Source organism: Lissotriton vulgaris, chromosome 5 (genome assembly GCF_964263255.1).
Source record: "Lissotriton vulgaris chromosome 5, aLisVul1.2, whole genome shotgun sequence".
NCBI lineage: Eukaryota > Metazoa > Chordata > Amphibia > Caudata > Salamandridae > Lissotriton > Lissotriton vulgaris.
The window spans coordinates 243,453,916-243,479,694 of record NC_141693.1 but is presented as its reverse complement, the minus strand read 5'-3'; the positions used below and the strand labels follow the sequence as shown (position 1 = coordinate 243,479,694).

Genomic DNA, 25,779 nt, shown 5'->3' with positions numbered 1-25,779 from the left:
CACATAGTGTGACTGCTCTCTTGTACTAACTCCTGGGTAAGGAGGACCCAAATGATGTGATAGTGGTGGTACAGAACGGCAACTGATGGGAAAAATTCCTACCTGGGTTGCATGTTGAGCGTATGAGTAGTTGAATGGTTTTCACATATGAACAATATTTAATTCACAATCTAACTTGTAAGTCATATGGTGGTCAGTCTAGAGTAAAAACACTTGGTTTTGACTCCTGGATACCTTTTGTTGTAGTAAGTCTGATGTCAGGGGCATGTGTCCAGTTCAGAGTCTTAAAACTAGCCCTTAGACCCTCATTTATATAGTGTGTGTTGTGATCGACTCACCTACCCTCGCCATCGCCCAGTGAAATATGCTGCCTCCCTCGCTTCTCCTTTCTGCTGTGGATGCACCAACCATCAGCAGAGCCAGAAGGCCTTGCTGCAGACCTTGAGAAACAGTAAGCACAGGACAGTTTGCTGTTGAAGGTGTCGGGGCTGGGACGCATGCCTTGGGCTTGGTGTCCACTGGGAGGGGGGAGGGATAGGCTGGGACGGGCGTAACATCATCCCTTACTTAAAGTTGCCCGCTGGTGCCCTGAAGAGAGACTATTCCTCCCCCCTTCCCCACCTGATCCCTGAGGGAAGTTTCAGCACACGAGGACCATTGCCCCTAACACTCGGTGCTGGAAGATGAGAATGCCTGTGGACCTTGACAGGGATTGTTTCGTAATATCATTGGCTGTAGGTGCCTATTCAGACGGGACATGGTCAGTGAGCTTTATTGACTAATAACATAATGGCAGTCACCAAAGGCAGAAAGGAACACTGTTGGGACATGCTCACCCAATCTACTCACACCACCCCCAAGACGCTCACAAAGACCCCCACATAGACACCCAAACGAGCAGCTCTGACAGATGAGGCAGACCAAGACCCAGCTTCCTCGCATCCTTTTTTTGCCTCCCTTAAAGCTGACTTACAAGAGTTCAAGTATGACCTGTCCCAGAAGGTGAGGCAAGACTTGAGTTCAATAGGAGCCAGTGTATCCACGCTCGAAGACAACTAGCATGCAAGGGGTTAAGAGGTTGAGATGTTGCAGCAGGAGGTTCTTTGCTTACATGAGCAAAAGGCGGACTTCCAGGCCCACGAAGAGGACCTGGAGAATAGGTCCCGACGTAACACTTTGCAGGGAGTTACGGTGGGTGTTGAGGGAACAGACATACAGAGATATTTCCAGGCACGGTTGCACTTGATACTAGGCCCACGGAGAATACCACTTTGCAGATACAGGGTCCACCGAGTGAGTCGGCCTGGGAGTAGCATTGCAGATCTACGGCTATATGGGTGTGTGTACATGACTTCCAGATCAAAGAGGACATCCTCAAGAAAGACAGAGATTTACACGCCCTCCAATCCATAAACTGTTACTCTTCCAGGACATTTCAGCACCCAGCCTACAGAGATGCAAAGACTTTAAACTGATTACTGAATTTTTGTGTTCTAAAGATATCCCATTGGGATGGGGGCATCCCTTCAGGCTTATTTTTCGCTAGGAAGGTCAATTCCACCAACCGAAAATGCTTATGGAAGCACGTTGCATCTTGGGTCTGTGGGAAGAGTACCCCCACTCGCTCCTCATATCAGGGTCTCTTCAAGGCTCCCCCCCCAGGCACACATCTCACCGGCAGAGTGGCTAAATCAAAGCAACATCCTCAGCCAGGGACAAGGGAAAGTGCCCAGGAATGCCAGGGTGGGCTGTAAAAACATGTCAGAAGCTGGCAATGGCTCTACTTGACCTACAATACCTCTGACACTCAGCCCATCTGTTGGCTGCATATATACACATTTGGTCCTCCATACACGGAACTTAATCATGGTGTGGAGGAGCGCAACCACTTGCTCTCAGGAAGATAATCATTACCATCCCAACTGGATCAGGCTTTGTTTGCTGTTCTGCATTGTTAATGCACTCTTTTGCAATACTGTTTTGTTTGTTGTTATGCTGGGGATTTCTTTACTATTCACTCTTCCCACTTAACATCGCTGGCATTGCACAGTGCATACATACCGGGTCCTAGAGGCCCCTGCTCTCCAGCCCTTATAACACCCCTTCCTCAGGCCTTTTAACATGGGCCTCCATCATCACTTACTGTGTGCTGACACAAGAAGGTCAAGATCCCCTGCCTCAGTGTTTGAGATTTAAATAATTTGATCAAGAGGGTGCAGTTTTATCTTTGCTGGAGTGGAGCAACAGTGACTTCTGCGTACTCCAAGAGACACAGGAATGAGCACAGAATGAGGTCCCACAGGTTCCCTCTTCAATTCTGGTCCTTGGGAACACAAAGAAGGGCAGGGTCACAATGCTTCCATCAAAGGCCTTTCGAGGGCAAGTTGTGGGTAAACTAGCAGAAATGAAAGGTCGGATGCTTGCATGTTGTATGTGGATAGGCCATCTCCATGTGACAATTGCCTCCCTCTATACACATAACGCCCAGCCAGAACAATTTATTGAAGGAGCCTCAACAGGTATTGCAATACCCAAATGCAACCATTATAGTAGGTGGTGACCTAAACTTGGTCATGAACAATGACTTGGATTGGTCATGCCAATGGTTTGGCTAAACTGGGGCTTTCTCACCTGGAGGTTAGAAGTGGTTAAGTGAATGTGGCCTGTCGTCCTTGTAGGTGGTGTGGTTTTCGGTTGTCTTGGTGTTTCTCTAGTTCTTCTCCAGGCGTCTGCAGGTGTGTCTGTCTTCTTGGAGAGCAGTGGTGAACCAGGCGGCTTTCCTGGGGCATTGTCTGTCGGGGTTGCATAGCGGGGCGAGCTCGTCTGTGCAGTTGAAGAGCCACGTGTGGAGTTCTCTGGCTGCGTCGTTTGCGTAGGGTGCCAAGGTGTGGTTGTCTCGGGTGACGGTGGAGTTAAGTTGCTCGTCGTGAACCTTCCTCCAGTTCCTTCCTGGAGGGCATGGGGCTAGTTTGGGTGCCTTGGGTATGTTGATGGCGAAGTGAACGCAGCGGTGGACGGTCCATGGCGGCTGCGTTGTGTGGCTGAATTGGATGCGGTTTCCTGCTGCAAAGATGGGGTCGAGGGTGTGTCCTGCTCTTTGGGTCGGAGTGTTAACGAGTTGTTTCAGTCCAATGCTGGCGAGGTTGTCACAAAGGATAGGGAGTTGGGGTCACTGGGGTTGTCGAGGTACTTCAGTTAGTGGCCATAAACAAACTCACAGAGGTTCCCAGAGTTTGGCCAGAACTAGGTAAGGCGCAGCCAGACCTCAAGAGCCTGGGCCTCAACAGGGTAGAGAACGCATTGGCATGCCTTAAACACAAATTCTATAAGGAGTAACAGATGATGGCCCATAGCCTTCGGTCTAAAATTTAATCAGATACCCTCAAAGTTACACACAATGCTGGTGGGGATGAGATCCCTGGGGTCACACAAATAGCAGGGGTACGTATCCTTCATCTCATTGACAAGATCTGCTGGTGTCAGAAGGAGGCGTTGCTCCTTTCCATCGATGTAGAAAAAACATTTCATAGAGTGCATTAGCCTTACCTATTTGCACCTTTGAAGCATTTCGGCTTTGGGGACAAGTTTTGCTGGTGGGTTGGAGTGTCTATAGCTCCCAAGGGCCAAAGTAAGGGTCAATGGAGATCTGCCCTGACCATCCCTCATTTAGAGGGGTAAAAGGCAGGGGTGTCCACTTTCCCCTCGATTTGCTCTCTACATGGAGCCAGTGGCTCAGCGTGAGGGCAGCAGCCAATATCACAGGCATCCCCTTCTGAGGGGCCAGCACACCATCAGCCTCTATGTTGAAGTTATTGATGCATTCACTGAACATGTCATGACTACCCGCTCCAGTGGCAGGGCTTCACCATTTCAGAGACACATCTGTGTTCAAGGTCGGTCTCCATAAATCCCAAATACTCAACCTCACATTTCTCCCATTGCACAGAGAGTACCTTCATACTGTTCCCTATTGCCTAGGCAGGGTTTACCATACCCTACTTGGGGATCCAGATGGATCGAACTGTAGACAGAACAGGGGAGGTCAACTACTCTACTCTTACTTCGCAAGTCGAGAATAACTTGACTACATGGTACCGGCTTCAACTATCCTGGCTTGGCAGGATAGCAGATGTAAAAATGTCCTTCCCGGGATCCTATTCATCTTCCAAGCTCTTATGCTGATGCTTCCTAAACACGTCCTTCGGCCCCTGAAACTAGCTATCATTAACTTTATTTGGGGTGGTTAAAAACCTCAACTTCACGAGCAGCTCCTTTACTGTACAACACTCGAGGACTCACTATGATTACAAGATGGTACAACTCCACTTCATGGTCAAATGGGACAAACCAACCACAGAAACGCACTGATGCTTTATGGACCAGGTGGTAGCTAGTACTCACATCTAGTGGTAGCACTGGTATCCCCGCAAACACAGAGTCTGGGGCCTAAACTCACCACCGGTGACTAGGTCATCCTTCAAGGCTTGGGATGACATGTGCTACGTGCTAAGCTGACTTTCTTCCCTTCCACAATGACTCCCATAGTAGCCAACCCTGGCTTCTTGCCGGGTCTGCAAGGGGTGGGTTTCCGAACATGGCTAGGGAGGAGGGCTGCCAAGCGAACAGGCTGCCTGTTTGTTGTCCATGGGATCATCCCATTTGAGCGTATGAAGATAGAATATGGATTGGAGAAGGCAGGTCGTATCCAGTACTTACAAATTTAGCACTAAGTGATGCACCATTCTTTTAAACCGCATGCGGAGCAGCCTCTTACACCCTTTGAGAGATTAATATTTCTTAAGTAAGATGATACGCATCTTATCACCGGTATTTATGCTCTGTTAGGTCAAGTACCTATAATAGATAAAACTGTGGAGAAAAGATGGGAGGCATCAAACCCAAAGAATGGGAAGATATTTATTACTGAGCATAGTAGACAGAACACAACATGGCCAGTACATAAGTGGGCTACAAAATAGCTTCGTATTGGCACCTGCCTCTTGCCAGAGTTCAACAATGGTGTCCAGAGCATTCTGGGGAATGCTGAGGGGCTGTGGCATGACAGGCACTTTATTACACTTACTATAACACTGTCCGAAGCTGGTCTGTTTTGGGGGGAGAATACTTGATGACATTGATAAGGCTTTTAACACACTACTCCTAAGGTTCCCTAGATATACCATACTTGGCCTTTCAAATCCCTTAACATATCCTTTTAGGTCGATAAGGGGACAACAAATAACACTAGCCCTAGGCGCTGCTCTTTCACTATGGGGCTCTGACAGACTTTCCATATATATGGCTTGGTTGCATAAATTGTGGTATATTTTGGGAAATGAAAAAATGTCCCACGCAGCTGGGTAAGATACCTACTAAGAGTTGTGGGTTCACTTTACTAACATTCTCTCTAGTGAATTCAACAAGTTGACTTGCCTGACCTTCCTTAAGCTGCAACATTTGATTCAATCCTTGGCAACGCACTCGGAGATGATCTAGGACACCAAACAGTATTGTGCGTAGCCCAGGACCTCCTCTACCATTATTCCCAGTTGGTGTGCTGGATGGAAAGGGATCTGTCGGGTATTCTCTCTCTTCAGGAGTGAAAAAGAGGGAGGGGGGAGTTTATGGAATGAAAGTGGGGTTTTGCTTGTAATTACATTACGGTGTAGGCCCGTCTGTTGTAGCAGAAAGCTTTGCAGGATAATCGCCTCAGGGTATGCTTACCCTAATAAACAGAATTGATAAATACATTTAGCAATCTTCAAAACAAATTCACAAGACATATAGTCCTCCCTACGCACTCAATTGTCAATCAGTTGACACCATCATTCACTTTCTGTCCATTTGCTCATGTATCAATCAGTCAATTAGGTTTTATAAAGCAAGTCTAATCACCCAATAGGGTATCCAGGTGCTTGCAGGCCCCGGCGGCTTATTTGAACAGCCAGGTCTTGAAGGCCATTCGGAATTCCAGGAGTGAAGTGACTGATGGACCGGAGGTGCGTGGGGAAGCTCTTCCAGGTCTTTGCTGCGATGTTGGAGAAGGAGCACCTGCCACTTCTGCTTCGGTTGATGCAGGGAGCATGGGCAGTCTTCTCGATGACTGGTGGAAGTTCAGTACAGCCATTCCCCCCACCACACATAGCATTACTTGACAACATATGTATTTGTAAGTGCATGTTTATATCTGGGGCGTCTTGGTGCTGAAAGAACAGATGTTTTTATTCAATCACACCTACTCAATTGTGTTACCTGCACTACCACCCATACATTTACCAGACCACACAATCATATTGAAACATAAACATCACATAGGCAAGGTTGTTTGCATTACTGCAGCAGACTGTGCTTTACATGTCTTTTGAGAGCAAAGGCTTCACTGATACTGCCTGGATTTTACTTCTGTGACAGTAGGAAGCTTGTACTGCTGCTGTAGTGTCTGAGGAAAGCTTCCACAGCTGATACTATGTTGTACTGAAGGAAGCATACTTGCATTTCTACCCTTGCTGTACTTACAACACTCACTGCTGATTCCCAGCTGTATCTTTTCTGTGAAGGATAATCTGGTGCACTTCTTCTCTGAAGATGGGAAGCTTGGGAAACACACTTCTAATGCCCAGCGGTGCCTGTTATGAGAGTGATTTGCACTGCTGATGGTGTGATGAACCTATTTAATGAAGGAGGGAAGTTTGTGCTCATGTTTCTGAAGCATGATCACATTCACTGTTTTGCACCGGTTTGTTGGTGCCATGGGAAAGCTTCTTGCTGTGCGATCATAATTGTGAGCATTCAGTGAGTTTCCGTTTTCTGAAGTGACACAGTACATACTGGACAGGTGGGCGGCACAGGAGAGAAGACAGATGTTGCTCCACTGCCAAGTACTGATAATGTACATCTACACACATACCTCTAAAGCTGGTGTGTGGTGCAATTGGCAGCGGTTAAAGGTAGATTAAACCAGGATACAAGATTCTTTCTTTTGAGTAACCTATGCAAAATGTTCACTGCAAAATTAATATAAAAGACACGCCAATGGCGCTATGGTTAAATATGGCTACCCCAACATAACCAAGGTCTATAAGGGGAGACACATGAAAAGGTCTTTGGTTTTGCCAGACAAAAAATGTAGGTAAAAGTTAAACAGAAAACAAATAATTTAAACTAAAATCACATCAAGGGTCTGGGAGTAACTAATGAAAACATTGAAGATAATAAGTGAAGGATTTTAGTAACTTGAAGATTGATCACAAGTGAACTGCTGGGGGGGAGAGGGGGGCACGGTTACAGACACACTATATATTAACAATACCTCATTACCAACAAAGGAATTGATTGAGGATATATATATATATATATATATATATATATATATATAAAATACATTTGCATAGTAAATCTGGTCCATGTGCTTCCAGAGATTTTACATTCACTTCAAGGCTGAGATGAAATTGTATTTTCTATTTTATCACTTCCACTGTAGCAGTACGAACCGGAACATTATCTACCGTCATGAGTGATTAACAGAAGCAAAACACAAACATTTATGGATGACCAAATGTAGAGTTAAACACTAAAAAAAGAACACATATTTGGGGGAATCATTTCAAGTGAGAAGAAAAAAGAGAAGTAAATTACAAAAACAAGATAGTCGATGTTGAAATCTGGTCCCCCATCTACATATGGTATTCACATAATCTTCACTTCATGCAACGCCACTGCCTACTGTGCACATGATTTAGATAAAAATAGGGTGATTTATTTTACAAATAGTTCAAATGAAACGCCAAGCACATATTGTACATCATATTTACAACGAGGATCAGATATTGTACATCATATTTACAATAAGTTAATCAGGGTATTATATGAAACATTTTATAACCCTGAGATGTATTGCCATCTTTCCTTGCACAGTACAAATTACAGATTTTTAAAGGAAACAATGGGGCTGTGCATGCGACTTCCAGTACAATAACTGCAAATGTATACATCTTCAGTCGTTCAGTGCAATGAACACAATTTCCACTTTATCAAAGTACCTTAAAGTGAAATCTTGTATTTTAAAAAAAATATCCCCTTCTATCCTACTATAAGTTAGCAACCCACATTATATTTAAAAAAGGTTAGGTCACAGTTTTGTAGTAACTCTAAAAAATCTTAAGCATCACCCATTGCCAAATCTTTGGACAATCAACTCCACATGTCCATTACTAAATGAGGAGCACTATGATTATACAATGAAGAGCAAAGAGCATGTGTCTGTTAGTTGTGCATACCTGTATGTCCTAGTTCAACATTCGGTCCCTACATCACCCATCTCACTCTTATCCTACATAAAACTGCTAACAGATGTACTTCAGCTGGGCTGAACACATTCAGGAGGGGCACATTGTTGGTAGTGGAAGGAGCTCAAAGTTTATATTAGAGTAACATAGAAATGAATGATTTTTCTTTAGTAATCATGTCCAGTTCCCTTTTTCCCATTGTGTTTGAACAGCTAATATAGCAGGAACATTTTGAAATAGGATAACAGTGCATAGTTATTCACGCATCATGCGACTGTGTTGTTCACAAACATCTGCCAAAACTGGATATCTAGCTTACAGCCTACAACCATAATAGTGCTGGCATAAAGTCTGACTTGCACCACATATGCTTGCCTAAGAAATGACTGTTAGAAACATTCCCCATGAAAGCAACTCTGAAAACTGCAATCTTAGTAAAATCTCTCAGCGGAGACCAAGAGGAAGGCCTTTTACTGACAAGTGACAACGCTCCTGCTTGTCCGCTCTCCACCAGCGACCCAGGCTACCTTCTGAGTAGTGACGAACATGCCATCCAATTCTCCCTTGTAATGTTCATAGCAGTGGCCAAACATGTCCCTTCTCATGTGGATGGCAGCTGCCATCCAGGGACCTGGAGTGAGGAGGTCAAGACATTCAAAGCCCGGTCATTACAAAGATTGAACACCATCACTGTTGGAGCTTGAAAGGTTTTTGCAGTTTAGTTTACCCATCAATATTTTCTTAGCATCGCTGGACAATATTTCATTAGATACGTTGCTTGCACACGTGGGGACAACAGAATTCTTGTTGAGGTAGAGGCTGGTAGTTCCAGAGGAAAATCAAACTATCTCAAAATCCTAGGAAACATGGCTTTTGCTATGGAACCAAAGCGGTCAACAATTAGTTAACAAGCACTGGATGTGGGACATGAATTACACTTAAATTAATGATTATAGGAGCAACTGCATAAATTTGGTGGTACTGGGTTCTGGACATGCATGGCTCTGCTGCAACCTTCTGCTCTGAGATACCTCGTCCTTTCTGGACCTTCGACATTTTACAAGATCGTCAATAGTGAGGTAAATAAAGTATCTCAGAATCTGTGCTGATAACTATGAGAACCTATTTAGAACACCATCTAGTGGAAATGAAGCATTGCTACAACAACACTACTGAAAGGACTGGAATTCATTTGAAACGTTTACACTGAATAGTTGATCCACCATCTGATCAATCTTCATCTTCTTGATCCTTGTTGCAATTGGTTAAATAAGATGGAAACCTACAAACCATAGGTATAAAAAAATATATATCTCTTCAGTCAAGAATCTGGATATCATTTTTGATTCCATTCTGTCCTTTAACGCACAGATAAATAAACCCACCCCTCCTGCTTTTTCTTGTTGTGGAAGATTCGGAACATTCTTCCTTTAATCCATTTTGAGCCCCACAAATCTGTGGTCAAAACCTTTGTGTAATCGAGGCTTGCCTATTGTAATGCCTCACACTTGGGCATTCACCAGCCCTTGCTGAAAAAACTGCAAGGCCAACAGTATGCAGCGGCGAGACTCCTAAAAAGAATTCCAAATTTCAAGCCAATGTCTGGGACATTATGAGAACTTCACTGGCTTCCTGTGAAGAAAATAATCAGGTTTATGGCTTTATGCCTGGCTCATAAAGCCCTGCATGGCAATGCTCTTGCATACCTGCCTGAAAAGAATACTCTTTCCTGGATAGTCCCAGTAGAACATTACCTTCAACTAACTCCAGGACAGTCAATGCCTACAAAATCAGAAGAAAGAATTGGGACGGTAGGATTTTTATCTTCTCCACAGCAATACTGTTTTTTTTTATGACGAGTGAAGCACTCAAGATTTCTATATGCTGATGAGACTTATCTGAAGCCTGATCAAAGTCAAAGTTTGCTATAACCTCGGTCTTAAATATAATGCTGTGCCTTTCAAAAAAAAATATTATCTTTGTGCTATGATGGAAACGTTATTCCATATTGGACTAAAAGGATGTACATCTCCTTTGGTAGATGTTCTACCTGATACAATTAACAGCTTGGGCTAAATAGGTGCTTTTAAATTCTGACACTGACAGCAAATATTCAGCTCATCAATGTAACATTATAAGATTCCTCTAATCACTAGAGGAGTTTCAAGTACATAGGTTTTGTACTTTTATCCACTGAAAGACAAATAGAGTATTCACTTAGTTCCTTGGTAAGGCTAAGGACAGCAGACAAACAAGTCAATTTAGAAGGGACATAACGGTTACAAAAACCCACAAAAAATACCCAAATTGCCTTAGCCTACTGAGTAAATGAAATGGAAAAACTCAAGTTCCTATTTTCAGAGGTCAGTGGGGGGAAATGAGAATGAGACATTAACACTATCCAAAGCTTTGGCACATGTTTGGGTACTGGCCAAACAATTATGCTGTACCTACATGCTGGGATGTGGGAACTGGACGCAATTAGTGCTAGATGCTGAAGTAGATGTCTAAGAAATTACCATGTAACCATCTAATACACTCAATATCGGTCCATAAAAAAATATATTTTTAAGTCTTTATATATTATTTCAAGTTCATAACAGGAGCAATTAAATTAATCTTTATGTAAATATTATCAATGACAAGTTTCCATCTTTACCTGAAATTATTTATAAATTGCATGCATTTTTTGTTTCAGCTCCACTATTTCGCATGTAAAAGAAAATGCGTTGAGTAGCATGCTCCATTTGTGAGGCAGCTTGACATGGCATCTAACTTGCTTTTTGGGCATTACTTTTTATAACTTTTGTTTGGACAATCAGGTTTTAAAGTTGTGTATAGGCGTGGTCAATGACAGCTGTCCGTTCGGTGTGATTTCATTTCCATCATCTTCCAAAAGACCAGACACATCAGCATTTGGTAGCGTATCGTGATAGCTGCTAAAGCTAATGTTGTCTTCTTTAAGTTCAATAGTCCAAAATGGAGCATTAAGTTTTCGGTTTTGATACTCACGGTACATATACACAGCCCCTACAAATCCTACTAATAATACCACAACAATGAGGATTACAGTCAAAACTATGATGTTAAACTGGGTCCACGAAACATCTGCTACAGCCGATGTTGCATTGTCGGAGGAGATTACTGAAAACGTAGTCTGCACAGTTACTGGCGCTGAAGTACTATTTACAACTGAAGTTGAAAATATTGTTGACTTAATGGTATTTATTTCTGTTGTATATGGTCGAGATTCTGTAACAGCAGGAACTTCTACAAAAGAGAAAACAAAACAGGTTTGTATCACATACATGCCAATTTCAGTTAAAACCACTAAGGATTGTAAAATATCAAAACAATACCACAGATGAACAATATACTAAATGCTATTGTATCTGCCATACACATCCCCTCACATTGAAAGAAGTAATGTGTGTATGGGTACCAAGGAGGGGGCAATAAATGGGTAAGAACGAAGGATAAGTTGGGCGGTTGGTGGGACGAGGACAATATGGCATTTTACATTTTCTGACAATCTGTTAGTGTCAGAACAGCCTTGTGCTTATCTGATGGTAAGGTGTTTAAAAAAAAAAAGATGGCCTTCAGTGTCCTCATGAAACGAATAAGGGAAGGTGTGTGGCATAGTTACAATTGAATAGCATTCCAATAACATCAGTGAATAGCAAGATAAGTCCAGGCATCTGGATTTCCTTTTCTAAACTCTAGTCCTCCTGCAGGTTCTGTACCTCTGTACGGGAGGCTTTATTCTTCCCTACCAGAGAGAGGGGAGGAGGAAGGGGGGGGGGGGGGGGGAGTCTGTTACAGACTACCTTGTGTGAGGTGCAGGTGATGTATGTCAATAGGCAGACAAAGTCAAAGGAGATTTATGTTAACTAGATTAAATTTCCAAAGTCCTTTAAAACCCCTTCGATGCTGGCGACAAAGCCAGTTCGTCATGGGCGTTACCTGCGCTGCGCGCATGACGAGCTGGCTTTGTCACGTAACGCGGGTTTTTTGAATTTTCAGCGCGCAGCGGGAAAACCCGCTAGCGCGCATACGGTTAATGATTTGTGCTGGCTGACCAAAACTCTTGAAGATTTTGACTGATTGATATAAAGAACACGTTCGGACTGGAAGATGTGTACTTGTTTTGGCAGTCGGCACTACTTAGTATTTATTAGTTAAGAGTCTAAGACAGACCTTGGACAAGCACATTAGATGGTGGGGAAGCAGGGCACACGCCAAGTGATGGCATGGTTTGTTGTTACCTTCATATACAGCTGTGTAGCCTCCCTGTACGGATGGATGTTGCTCTCCATATAAGCCTTTAGCGCTCCCAGCAGGTCCCTGTATAGGCAGATCACTATTGAGATGATGGAGCCTATGAGTATGTCACAGATTAATGTGATTGCATAGGGTGATCTGGAGGTGCTCATTTGAACCATATGAGCTCTGTTCTATAGGTACGATTTAAACCACTGTAGGATTAACAATCTTGTCGAATGTGAGTATCTACAGAGAACCGCCGTCAGAAATGATAGAGTCTGGTAATCTTTGAAGATGAAAAATCTCTACTATAAATACTTGTGCCATTTCAGGTGCTAGAGGAATCTTTTTGAATGGGGAAATAGCTACCATTTCAGAAAAGGCATCTATCATTATCATTCAGTGATACTTGAAAAGAAGCAAATCCACAATGAAGTCTTTTGAGATGGTAGTACATAGATGGCGCATAACTTAAAACGAAAAGGTTTTCTAAGCCTTGCCTTTATCACAAATTGAACAAGTCTGAACAATTCCAAACCATCTTGAGCCACGTGTATCATGCATTTTACCAGTCGCCAAAAGCCCAATTCCCAGAATATGGTCATTGGCAACCAGGAGAAGGCCTTTTGGCATGTATCAATTCCATTTGCGATTTGGTGTTACTGTATAACAATTTGGAATTGCGAATACATACTGATTTGACATTAAGAAGAGGCCTATTTAGGACATCCCTTCCTAATACTGAATTACACCTGTATGTAGGAATGTTTTGCGACTGAAATGCAGTCACAAAAGTTTTGCATTTTACATAGGTGGTAGCCCATTCGCAAATGGGAATGGGCCCCCAAGGGACCCTTTCCCCTTTTTGAATGTTAGCGAAAATATTTCAGAGCAGGCAGTGATCCCCGACCACTACCTGCTCTTGAAAGATGAAAAGAAAACTTTTCATTTTTTTTTTTTAAAACGCAACCTGTTTACTTTAAGGAAAACGTGCTGTATTTTTAAAAACATGAATGCTTTATTTAAAGCAATCACAGACATGGTGGTCTGCTGACCCCAGCAGGCCACCATCCCTGTTATTTTACCAATTCCTAATGGGTCTCAAATTGCGACTTGCCTCATTAATATTAATGAGGTAGGTCGATTTGCGGCCCATTAGGAAACGCTAAATGAAACTCATGGAGTCACATACATTCAAATAGCGATAACCTAATTGCGATTCACAGAGAATCGTAATTCGGTAATCGCTATTTAAAATAATGATACCTTGAGCCCCTTGCTTCAATTTTGGCTACCATTAGCTCAAAGAACCAAGTCCAAGGTTGAATGTTAACCAGGGTGACCATAGACAGCAAAATCCTGGACTATCTTAAAGTACTTCCCCTTGCAATTCTTTAATTAGAATATATAATATTTGCTAATTGAAAAGATTGCGATGACAAGACAAAAGAAGCCATTCTTTTGACTTTTTGTGCTCTTATCGATTTAATTGTGCTCAAGGGCTTGACATGAAGATCTTCCTGGTAAATTGGATACTGCACCTCCAAAGTAGGAGCGACATCTCTTTTTAGCCACTCTGTTTCGTAAACATCAACACATGAAAGGACCAGATGCCCGGAGGACACACTATTTTTGAGAGGAAAAAAAGGGGCTTATAAATCTCTGCTGAAGAATTCTGTGCTTACGCTTGCTGAAGGACTTGGCATTGGAAATTCAGGACTGACTATCACAAGCTGAACTAGAGCTCAAGCAAAGATCTGTAACAGTAGCAATGAGGAACAGACTAAGAAACTTTAACTGTGCTGCGATGCAAAGGTGGACACTGCTCAGCTTCTTAAATCCACATACACAACAAATGATCGAGACAGAAACTGCCTCTTCCATGAATGGCCTGGGAAAGGGCCACTAAGGGAAAAGAAGAGATGGTCATCTTGATTGGGCTCAATCAGAGGAAATGCCCTTGAGAAGATGTTTGACCAGTTGCCTTCCTAAATTTACCTTTAAAAAGGACGATAGGCCCACTACCGAGATTTGTTGCTGAAACCTTCCAAAACTGTCCAGCTGAGATAGAACACCGCAGCACCAGTTCAGAAAAAACAGCTGAATCGAGTATGTTCATTCCCACAGTCCCAACAACATGAGTTCCAGTAGGATCGTGCGTCCTGCCATGCAGGAAAGAGACAACGCAGGAAAAGGATGGGGAAGGCTTGGAGACAACACAGATACCAGATGCAAAGTAAGTCTGATCTGTTTTGAGCAGCTCTGCGTCAGTGAATGTGCAATACACGGAAAGACTGGGGAGCCCAATCAAAGGTGAGGAGGGGGTGTTAGGTAATTTTGGTCAAGTACAGTAAAGTTCTTCTTTGCAATGGGTCGGTTGTGAGATTCCTACCTTCAACAAGATGTCTTGGAAGTTATTTTTTGCTGCTGCATCTTCAGGAAGATGAAATGTGCCACCATAGATATTATTTGGGAGCTTGTAAGGAGATTGACTATCTTGGAATAAAATACAGGGGTAATGCCACAAAACAGTATGCGAGATGAAACACGATTTTTGGGTGTGTGTATGTGTATATATGTTAGGGGGAGCAGCTGGGAAACCAATTCGATTACTGTCCGTTTTCCTCATACGTAGATTAGATGGTGGGATGTCTCGGTTGACTCCATACAACAACAAAAATGCCTCTTGGCCAGGTATAGATGCTCTTGGGAGGGCAGCTATGCCAGAGATCAAACTAAAACAGCAACACTGAGATGAAAAGGTTACCTAATTCAACACCAGTTTTCCATCAAAGGGATCTTCATTATTATACTCTTCAACATTAATATTTTAATTCCAAAACATTGAACTGCATCAGTGAACTTACGAGAACTCTCCTCTCCCACCCCCTCACATAGAGTAAAAACATAATTGTGACTTTAAGGCAGTCAAGAGCCACTGAGGGGCTAATATGAATCACTTTGACAGTGGGCTTCAGTTTATTTTGATTATCTTGGTTTCCAAAGAGTGTGAGAGTAACACAGCAACAGGTATGTGGCATCATAGTGGCATCATAAGAAAACAATGTATTTCCTATCAACTCTTTCCATAGAAATTCTGTCAGAAGGGGAGGAGTAAGAGAACCCTTCATCAACACCCGTAAACCCTAGAGCCTGTAGCACCAGGCCTTTATTGACGGATGAGTGGCCAAAAATGACTGGTTGTCTGAAGCAGACAATGAGCAACCTCGCGATGGTCGGCCTTCACAGAATCTGGTCTGTTTCAAACTGACATGACAGAGTCTAACAAAGGTTAGTATTTATCTCTGCCAAGGGTAAAGGCAATTTCTGGACCACAGACACCTTGCCCAAGTCCAACAAGTCCTCTGAAGGGAGTGCTTAGGGGCATCAGGACTAACCTATCATAACAGAATAAATCATTGAGTTCTGAAACCCCAACTGAGCAACCTTCCTACATCTGAAAAAGAACGTAGTAAATTTGTTTGATTGAACATTTGAACATTAACTCCCTTGACCAAGTCTAGAGCAATACTTGTGGGAGGCTCATAAGAAAACTATTTCACATAACGTGAAAACTGGGCTACAGCAGGCTTAATATACTGCATCCAGTACTGGTGCTAACATCAAAGTAGATGGTGAGGGCTTTGGCAGCAAAATATCAGCCACTAACCTGTCCGAAATTACTACGGGGTCAACCGGTGCCCAGGAAGAAACAGCTGGCAGAGGCCTGGTCCAAGGACCTGTATGCATCTTAGGGCCCAAAGGCGTGATGAAGGGCAACGCATTGCGACTAACGCCTATGTAAAGTGCCTCCTCAATGTGGTCAGCTACAGAGGCCAAAAAGTCTGAATGGAGCTGGAAAGGAGCTTTGTCCCAACATCGGGCTCATGTTCACCAATGTGGAACAAGTTACAGTTCTAACGATTAAATCAAAGTCAGGAACGGATCAGCTGACTTGAAACTCCGTCGCGTGATCAGAACCGACACAGAGATGAAGACAAGTTCTCTAGAGAGTGTGTCCTGAATGTGGAACAAAACTTACTTGGGAATTAGGCCGCATCACCATACCCATCCCAGTAACCAGATCATAAGAAGCACCAATGCTCGCAGTGATCTCCACATGTGTAACAAGGTCCCGATTGGTTCTTGGCAGACAGCGAAGGCAAATAGTCATGCACTCCAGGGCCTGGAGGCACATAAGGAGTTCAGACCTTGTGGACATCTCTTGCAATAAAATCAAAGAAGACTTAATGAAGATCAGGAGCAATACCTATGGCAACCTGACCTCCTTTATGTGACATCTGGGGATGTATCTGATTTTAATTGGAAATGTGCATAAATTACTGGCGGAGATGAGCTATTTCATCTTGTCCATACACAGTCTGGTGCCTAGGGAGATTCAGGAGTGAGGAACCTGCAGCTATAAGTACCATATATTTACTTACCCCTGTTATGCCGAAAAACTAAGAGCTAACATAGAAAAGATTAAAAGATAAGGGGTCATCATTTATCACCTTGTAATACAGAATAAGAATTGTTAACTCTAGCTTTAGAACACATTTATTAGTATAACTTGCAAACCTTTTAAAACAGACTGAAAGAAGATCCGCTAGTTTACTGGTAAACACCAGAAACCTGCTTCATTTGTTAAACCATGTAAAAATCCACAACGTTGGGCAATGTGGTCTTAAGAATGATAGTGGGGAACGACACTGTTACTGGAAACCAGAAAGGTTATCGGTTTCTTACAAGTGTCCCCTTATTTTCTATGTATTTACTATTAACCATCATGTATTTCTTACAATAACAATGAGAAAAAATATTCTTTGATTTTATGATCCTGATACTATTCAGAAATCTGCACTAGGGAAACCACTATTCGAATCAAATAAGCCTCAAGGTTTTCAAAATACCACTGAAGAATATAAAAGAAAAGTAGAAAAAAATCTAACAAGAAAATATCCTTTTCAAAAAAACAGCCTGAAATGAGCACAAGGGCAAAATGACTTGAGCCCAATGGAGCCCTGGAGCTATGCAAACGTCCTGAAAGAAAGCAACCAATGCTGAACAACACAGTTTTATGTTATATGTTACTGTACTCGTGAATCCGATGAAACTATCAGACTGCGTTGAGAGGGACTCCTTAGAATTCGGATATAGAGCAACCTATCCATTTACTGCCCTTAAATATCGTAGAGCGGAATGCTTATTAGGGCACATGATGAACAAAAGAGTAAGTCGCTGGAAAGGATACTCTAGCCACATTAACCAAGAAGCAGAGCATTCATATAAAGAGTAGCTAGGAGAAAAAGAGCACAATCAATTTTCCGGACCAGCAAAGAGCCACGGAAAAAAGAAACAGCCTTCAGTGTCTTAGCATTACCTTCAGAATTTGCTCTTCTCCAGAAAGCATCAATTAAAAAAAAACGGAAAGAAACCCCATCAAGGATAAATCACTATAATAAAGACAGACGTTTAAAACTTTTGGGGAAGCAAACAATTCTCACCAGAATTAATTTTTACACATAAATTAAAGTAAAAAAAAGTGCCCGCCAGTTTCTGGGCATTTTCAGCATTTGGCAGTGCAGCTTCCATCTATATGGTTAGACCACATCTGTGGAGACATTTTAATGTTTATGAATTTGAATGAAGATCCAATGATGGAAACATAAATAAAAGTATTCTACATGGCACCAATGACGACTGCTTAGGAAGTAAAATAATAAATGGTCAGCGGATGGTGCAGTGGTACCACTATCATACTCAACTTAACATTTAGATCGGATTGGTTAATGACAGTGTGATGTATACAAAAAGTGCCCTGTGAGACTAGGCAATGAACTTGGACGTTTTGCAAAGTTAATTTATAGAACTGTATAAGACAGGGAAAACGTTCACGATGATACAAGTAAACAAAATCACGACTATTTTAAATAATAGTTACATTCCCCAAGTAGTGAAATGTTACCTCTTTTGGTGCAGTTTCTTGCCGATGCCTGGCCAATGTAACCTTCTTTACATAATTCACATTTATGACCAGTAGTATTGTTAGTGCAGTTCAAGCAAACACCTGTTGCTGGGTCACAGATACTTGGCGTTGTTAATGAGTTTACATTTCCATTACAGTCACACTTCATGCAAACGGTGTCACGCATATAATATCCATGATCACACTTTTCGCAGTGTGGACCGACATATCCTGTTTTGCACTGATCACAGATAACTGCACCAGATTCTGAAAAGGAACAGCAAACAATACACGTAGTGAGCCAACAAAAAACACATATACAGGCTGCTTTTCTGATTATAGCGTAATCTGAAAACAAATCTGTGCATATATCCAATACAAAATATATTTAAACTGGCATTTAATTGTGATTTCTCAGATAGAAGATTGAAAAATGCAATTATTTCAAAAGGATGATAACATTAATCAATCGAAATATCAATACCAAAGGCAGAAAAAACGTACAAGATGGGTCGCTCGCTGAAAATAGGGCAAGCAGCAACTTAATTCTGGCAGACCAAAAAGTAAAATTACTTATGTAATTGATTGATATTCTGGACTCAATTCAATAGAACAACACGGAACCAATACACTAAACACAATATACTAACAAACACTGACAAATTTAACAGGTCTGCTTTTTTGTAAGTGAAATCACAATTTCAACTGATACACGAATGGACAGTGCCTAGGTGAAGGATGAGTGACTGCATAGGCATTCAAGTGTATGGATGACTGAATGCATGATTAGGTGAGTACATTGGCAATTGCACGGATGGTTAAACTGGATGAATTAATTAGTAAATAACTTCATGTCGGAGAGCATGAATCAAGGAATAGGCTATCCATCCTACTACATCAATGCTTTCCACTACTAGTGATACATTACAATTCATCACTACTACCCACACACTATCCATACACACACACACACGCCCCCCAAACCGCCCACTCAAGTTTTTTCATACAACCACTCATACTTTCATCTAGTCAACTATGTATCCACTCGTACCTATGAACGGATCATCTAACCAAATTACTACCCTTCAATTTGTATCTGCAAGTGTGCCTGTCTGCATGCACTCTGCAACAGTTTGTGTGCTTGCAAGTATGTAGTCTGATTTTATTTGGGCCTTTAACTGCATGACATTGTACATGTAAGCATGCTTTGTGTCCATGGGTAACTATTTTAAAAAATCCTTTTATTGGGGGTTTCGAACATAACATACTTCTTTGGAACTTTATTACGGCTCTCACAGCCATAAAAGCACAATTTAGAAATAATTTTTTTTTCCATCAATTAAAGAATATAAAAATGATTGATGTAAGAGTGTGAGAATACATATTACACAGACAATTATAAGTTTGCTTTTAGGGACAATGGCCAATAATCATGGACCAGGGTTGGAAATATAACTACTAAAAATATCTTAAAAATATAATTTATCTAAATAGTAAAAAAACAGTATAAAAATTACGTAAAAAAGTGACTAACGCCAAACATCTCCCTCAGCAACCAATGGACATTTGACGGTCATATGATTCACAAATGCCTATGGGAAAGGTCATATCTTACCTAGACCTCCGGGAAAGAGTAGGTGCACTGCAAGCATTATATATTCACATTGCAATTATCAAGCAGACGCCTACGCTTAATCCACATGGCAAACAGAAATTTGTTGATCACAACAACAAAAACCGGGTCTGTATGCGTTTTTAAGATCCTAAAAATTTCTAAGTGGTTCTGATGCCCAGGTTTCTGCACAGTTGGATCATCCACCTGAATCTAGGGTTCTTATACGCCGGACACAATAGAACCACATGAATCACGGTTTCTTCCTCATCTAAACAACCAGGGCAGAGGCCACCACTGCTTCCTGCCCACTTGCTAGTTCTTACATGTAGTGGAAGGGTCTCATACCTAAGTTGCAGAAAGATTTTTTTTCCAAAACCGGTTGAATGCTATCTACAGCCTGCTCAAACTTATATCGGCACTTAAAGTCAAGGAACCCATATGTTAGACTCGAGGAGTCCACCGTCTGGACTATACGTGACAAATTAAATTCCTTGATGGCACTTGCTAGAGATTTTGTTGAAATTTCTGGGCACGTTATTTCGGGAGTAATCAATAAATTTTCCCTGCCCATAGCTCTTAGGGTATCTCTTATAAAAACCAACCAGGGGATTCTACCTGCACCCAGTATGGGCAATACCGCTTTAAGATCATCCCTATAATTTGTATGAGCAAGTGTGCCTGTCTGCAAGCACTCTGCAACAGTTTGTGTGTTGCAAGTGGGTATTCGGATTTTATTTGGGCCTTTAACTGCATGACATAGTACGTGTAAGCATGCTGTGTGTCCATGGGTAACTATTTAAAAAAATCTTTTTATTGGGGTTTCGAACATAACCTACACATATCTTACTGGCGCCAAGTCCACAAGGCAACGCAATGTAGATTATTCTACTGGCAATAATTAAAGAAGAAAGGTACCCACCCTAAACACACTATTTAAGGTCTGGGACACAGGAGGAAACAAACCAATGAAATGTGATGTGGGGTCCCACTAGACCTATACTATACATGATATAAACACATTTAATTGTAATATACAACACAATGCATACTTCGATCCTGTGTGCAATACTAATACAATGACAAATTGTGTCACTTCTGGTTAAAAAAAAATCCTGAATGTTATAACAGAGGCCTTCAAGATGCAAAAAGAAGACAAATCTATTTACAAAAACAACTTTTCAAAAGAAAATACCTCATTATTATGCTGGTTTAATACCCCCACGCACACACCCCCCACTCTCTTCTTCCACACATATTCATTCACTCACTCACTTTAAACATTCATACCATCCCAACCACTGATAACAATCCCTGGCAAAAAAACGGGAAATACTTATTTCGTTTTTGTGTTGTAGGTTGAGATGTCGTGTTTATATCATGTATAGTGTATAATCCAATTGAAATATGTAAAATTTATAAGGAAAAATAAATAAATATTACAATGAAAAAAATAAGCAAATGATCCCGGTATAAGGAGTACATGTTTGAATTTAGTAGTAAATCTCATGTGGACATCATTGTGAGCTCTACGTAGCCCTGTATGAAATAATACAGGTTTAGTGGGACCCCACATCAAATGTAATTGATTATTCTACTGATGACACAGCCCCCTGTGAGACAAAATGAACGCATCACAGTGTGGTAGTAAAATCAGCAAACCGTGATCTTCCTTGTTGAAGGGTACAATGACATGTGGGGAGGGGAAGTAAAGAGTCTCAAGGAGGGCGCTAGTCATCAGGGGTAGACCAGTGCTCGAGACCATGCTTTCCACAGTTCAAGATCACCATGTGCTTGATCATCTGTCCTAACTAGCTGCATTTGGCTAAATTGCGCTTCGCCAACAGGAGCTGTACAAATCTTTATGATTTTGTAATTGCTTTTAATGGCATCAATTCACAGCACTTGCAAAGTCAAAGGCAGTTAATGACACCTGTTCTGTGTATCTACCCACGACCTGCACCCAGAATGTCGCAAATTTGGGGTCATCCCATACAGATGACAGTAAGTAGCCTCCTGAGCTCCACATCTGGGGCAGTGACTTCAGGCATCAGGGTTTAAGTGGTGCAGCATTGCATGGGTCATGTACGTGTGGTGAACAGAATTTAAATGGAGTGAATAGAGAGTAAATGTAATCTAGCATTACTTGAAACCTCTCAGCATTAGCGTCTGTTTCCATTGTGCATTCGTACCTACCTTTTCACTCGCAAATGTAATGGGCGTTTGTGTGCACCATACCTAATGGGAGTGCATAGCCGCATGATGATCCCGCATCCCACAGTCTGCGCAGACCAATGGGCCAAGAGTGGCAGATAGTGCTGGGCCAGTCCTGGTCCCCCTCCAAAGTTCGCTCATTACCCCCATAGAGATGTGAAAGTGCGCCCAGGGCGTTTCAAAAAAAGTCATTGCATCGGTCTCCCAAATATCCCAGTGTGAAGCAGCCCTCCCGTTTCCATTCTGCAATGTCTACAGTACACTCCAGTCGGGAAAACTCAGGCACATACAGCAGTAAACATTCTGCAACATATGGCTTGCACCTGCCCCTCCGCTCGCAGTATCTCAGCAATCGGGTCACTGCATCTTAAATCATGCAGGTAGCTCCCTTCAGAGCCAGTGATGACATGAAGAGTTGACTGGGTAAACGATCCCTCCCCACCTGGCCACAAACGCAGTATCCCTCCGTCCACACTGTCTTTGGTTCTGAAACAGTTGGATGTGCACTGCAGCTGTGCTGCTAAGTGGTATGCCTTCATGTCTGGAAACTGGACAACAAGCATTGGCATAGCCAATAGGTCTCGCCTTTGGGACCTTATAAGTATTTAGCCATGCAGCACATTATCCATAGTATTAATCTTCCCCTCACAGAGAGGCACCATCAATTTGCATACACGATGATAAATGCAACATGCTTACGCCTACACGTCAGCGACATAATGCAGTTTGAGTAGATGAGGTATATAAAAAAGACTGCAAATGTGACATTATTTTCATGTGCTATAGAGTGTGCCGGAACAACACATGGTGCAGCAGGCGACCCACTTCTCTTTGGTTGTACCTAGATAGCACATAACATTAAAAGGGGTCCCGATTGACCAGTAAGAGTTGTTGGCTGCTCATGTGAAGATGCTAACTTCATGGCCTCTGCTTTTAGATGGGGTCAGAATCCCACCCTTGAATCATGTGCAACATGTGAACCAACTGTGTTCCTTACAAAAGTGTACTCTATTGAATGTGGCACACATCCAGCAGTGTCCTTTAGGGTACTGTTGATCATGTTCATACTTCAATGGCAAACAGCATTCACGAAGGCAAAGTCTTTGTCTCAGTTGGACCGGCCCGTCTCTATGCAAGTGAGGCAATGCAGTGAAGCAAGATCTGACCTGCCTTCTACATTGCAGAGGCTATGGAGTCACTTCAGTAAAACAAGACTACACACAATGCCAAAGAATACGGTCTACAGGACATTTTTGCAAGGAGCGCGTATTCAATATTCTCACTCAAATTAACTGTATGTGGTCAAACAATTAGTCTGACACTTGAGCTCCACAATAAAAATGGGTTAAAGTTAGTCAAAAGTGAGGCTCACATAATTTGTCTTCATTGGTTGGTTGGTCAAAATTGTATTCCATCAGTTCTTGTCAATTGGAGATTGGCAGATCTCTAAAATGTCCATTTTCTTTGTGCATTAGGGGATAATTTCAACTAGCATGGTATCTGCAGATAAGGAAGATAGCAACTCTCTAGCCATCCTATGTCCCAGCATTCCACAAGCATAATTTGTTAGAACACACTCACCCTCCTGCCATCAGTCTCTAGAAGAAAACATATTTACAACAAGGGGTGGTGAGGGACAGAGTCTCTGAATTAAGCAGAAAGCTCTCACCCAGTCAAGAGATCAGGGCTAGATCCAACACCGTTTTTTAGCTCACTGCACCATCCCAGTTTCAGAACCTGGCTGTATGCAAATTAGTCTGTTCCTGTCCCAGTGCATGATGGGAACAGGGCAAACCAAACTACAAAAGCCAATTCTTACACTGGGAAGGAAACAAGCTCCCGGGGACCGGTTTCTGGCATTACAGCCGTCTTCGGCCCGGTTTGCTTGAATCCTGATGGTGCAATGAGCAAGGGTCTCACATCTGAGAATACCCTTCCACGCTTAGGGTGGACAAAAATATTTACAACAAGGGGTGGTGAGGGACAGAGTCTCTGAATTAAGCAGAAAGCTCTCACCCAGTCAAGAGATCAGGGCTAGATCCAACACCGTTTTTTAGCTCACTGCACCATCCCAGTTTCAGAACCTGGCTGTATGCAAATTAGTCTGTTCCTGTCCCAGTGCATGATGGGAACAGGGCAAACCAAACTACAAAAGCCAATTCTTACACTGGGAAGGAAACAAGCTCCCGGGGACCGGTTTCTGGCATTACAGCCGTCTTCGGCCCGGTTTGCTTGAATCCTGATGGTGCAATGAGCAAGGGTCTCACATCTGAGAATACCCTTCCACGCTTAGGGTGGACAAAAATATTTACAACAAGGGGTGGTGAGGGACAGAGTCTCTGAATTAAGCAGAACGCTCTCACCCAGTCAAGAGATCAGGGCTAGATCCAACACCGTTTTTTAGCTCACTGCACCATCCCAGTTTCAGAACCTGGCTGTATGCAAATTAGTCTGTTCCTGTCCCAGTGCATGATGGGAACAGGGCAAACCAAACTACAAAAGCCAATTCTTACACTGGGAAGGAAACAAGCTCCCGGGGACCGGTTTCTGGCATTACAGCCGTCTTCGGCCCGGTTTGCTTGAATCCTGATGGTGCAATGAGCAAGGGTCTCACATCTGAGAATACCCTTCCACGCTTAGGGTGGACAAAAATATTTACAACAAGGGGTGGTGAGGGACAGAGTCTCTGAATTAAGCAGAAAGCTCTCACCCAGTCAAGAGATCAGGGCTAGATCCAACACCGTTTTTTAGCTCACTGCACCATCCCAGTTTCAGAACCTGGCTGTATGCAAATTAGTCTGTTCCTGTCCCAGTGCATGATGGGAACAGGGCAAACCAAACTACAAAAGCCAATTCTTACACTGGGAAGGAAACAAGCTCCCGGGGACCGGTTTCTGGCATTACAGCCGTCCTCGGCCCGGTTTGCTTGAATCCTGATGGTGCAATGAGCAAGGGTCTCACATCTGAGAATACCCTTCCACGCTTAGGGTGGACAAAAATATTTACAACAAGGGGTGGTGAGGGACAGAGTCTCTGAATTAAGCAGAAAGCTCTCACCCAGTCAAGAGATCAGGGCTAGATCCAACACCGTTTTTTAGCTCACTGCACCATCCCAGTTTCAGAACCTGGCTGTATGCAAATTAGTCTGTTCCTGTCCCAGTGCATGATGGGAACAGGGCAAACCAAACTACAAAAGCCAATTCTTACACTGGGAAGGAAACAAGCTCCCGGGGACCGGTTTCTGGCATTACAGCCGTCTTCGGCCCGGTTTGCTTGAATCCTGATGGTGCAATGAGCAAGGGTCTCACATCTGAGAATACCCTTCCACGCTTAGGGTGGACAAAAATATTTACAACAAGGGGTGGTGAGGGACAGAGTCTCTGAATTAAGCAGAAAGCTCTCACCCAGTCAAGAGATCAGGGCTAGATCCAACACCG

The 25,779-nt window shown here is 42.6% G+C and overlaps 1 protein-coding gene across 1 annotated transcript in view; it reads right to left on the bottom strand.

Moving 5' to 3' along the window:
- Positions 1-7,734: 7,734 nt before the first annotated feature.
- Positions 7,735-25,779, bottom strand: part of MEGF9 (multiple EGF like domains 9) — a 255,758-nt gene continuing 237,713 nt past the window's right edge. Inside the window, exons 5-6 of the mRNA XM_086921268.1 lie at positions 18,517-18,783; positions 7,735-11,555 (exon numbers count right to left, since the gene is read on the bottom strand). Of these exons, the coding sequence (XP_086777394.1) occupies positions 11,104-11,555; positions 18,517-18,783 (719 nt within the window). The 3' untranslated portion in view covers positions 7,735-11,103. The remainder of the gene's footprint in view (positions 11,556-18,516; positions 18,784-25,779) is intronic.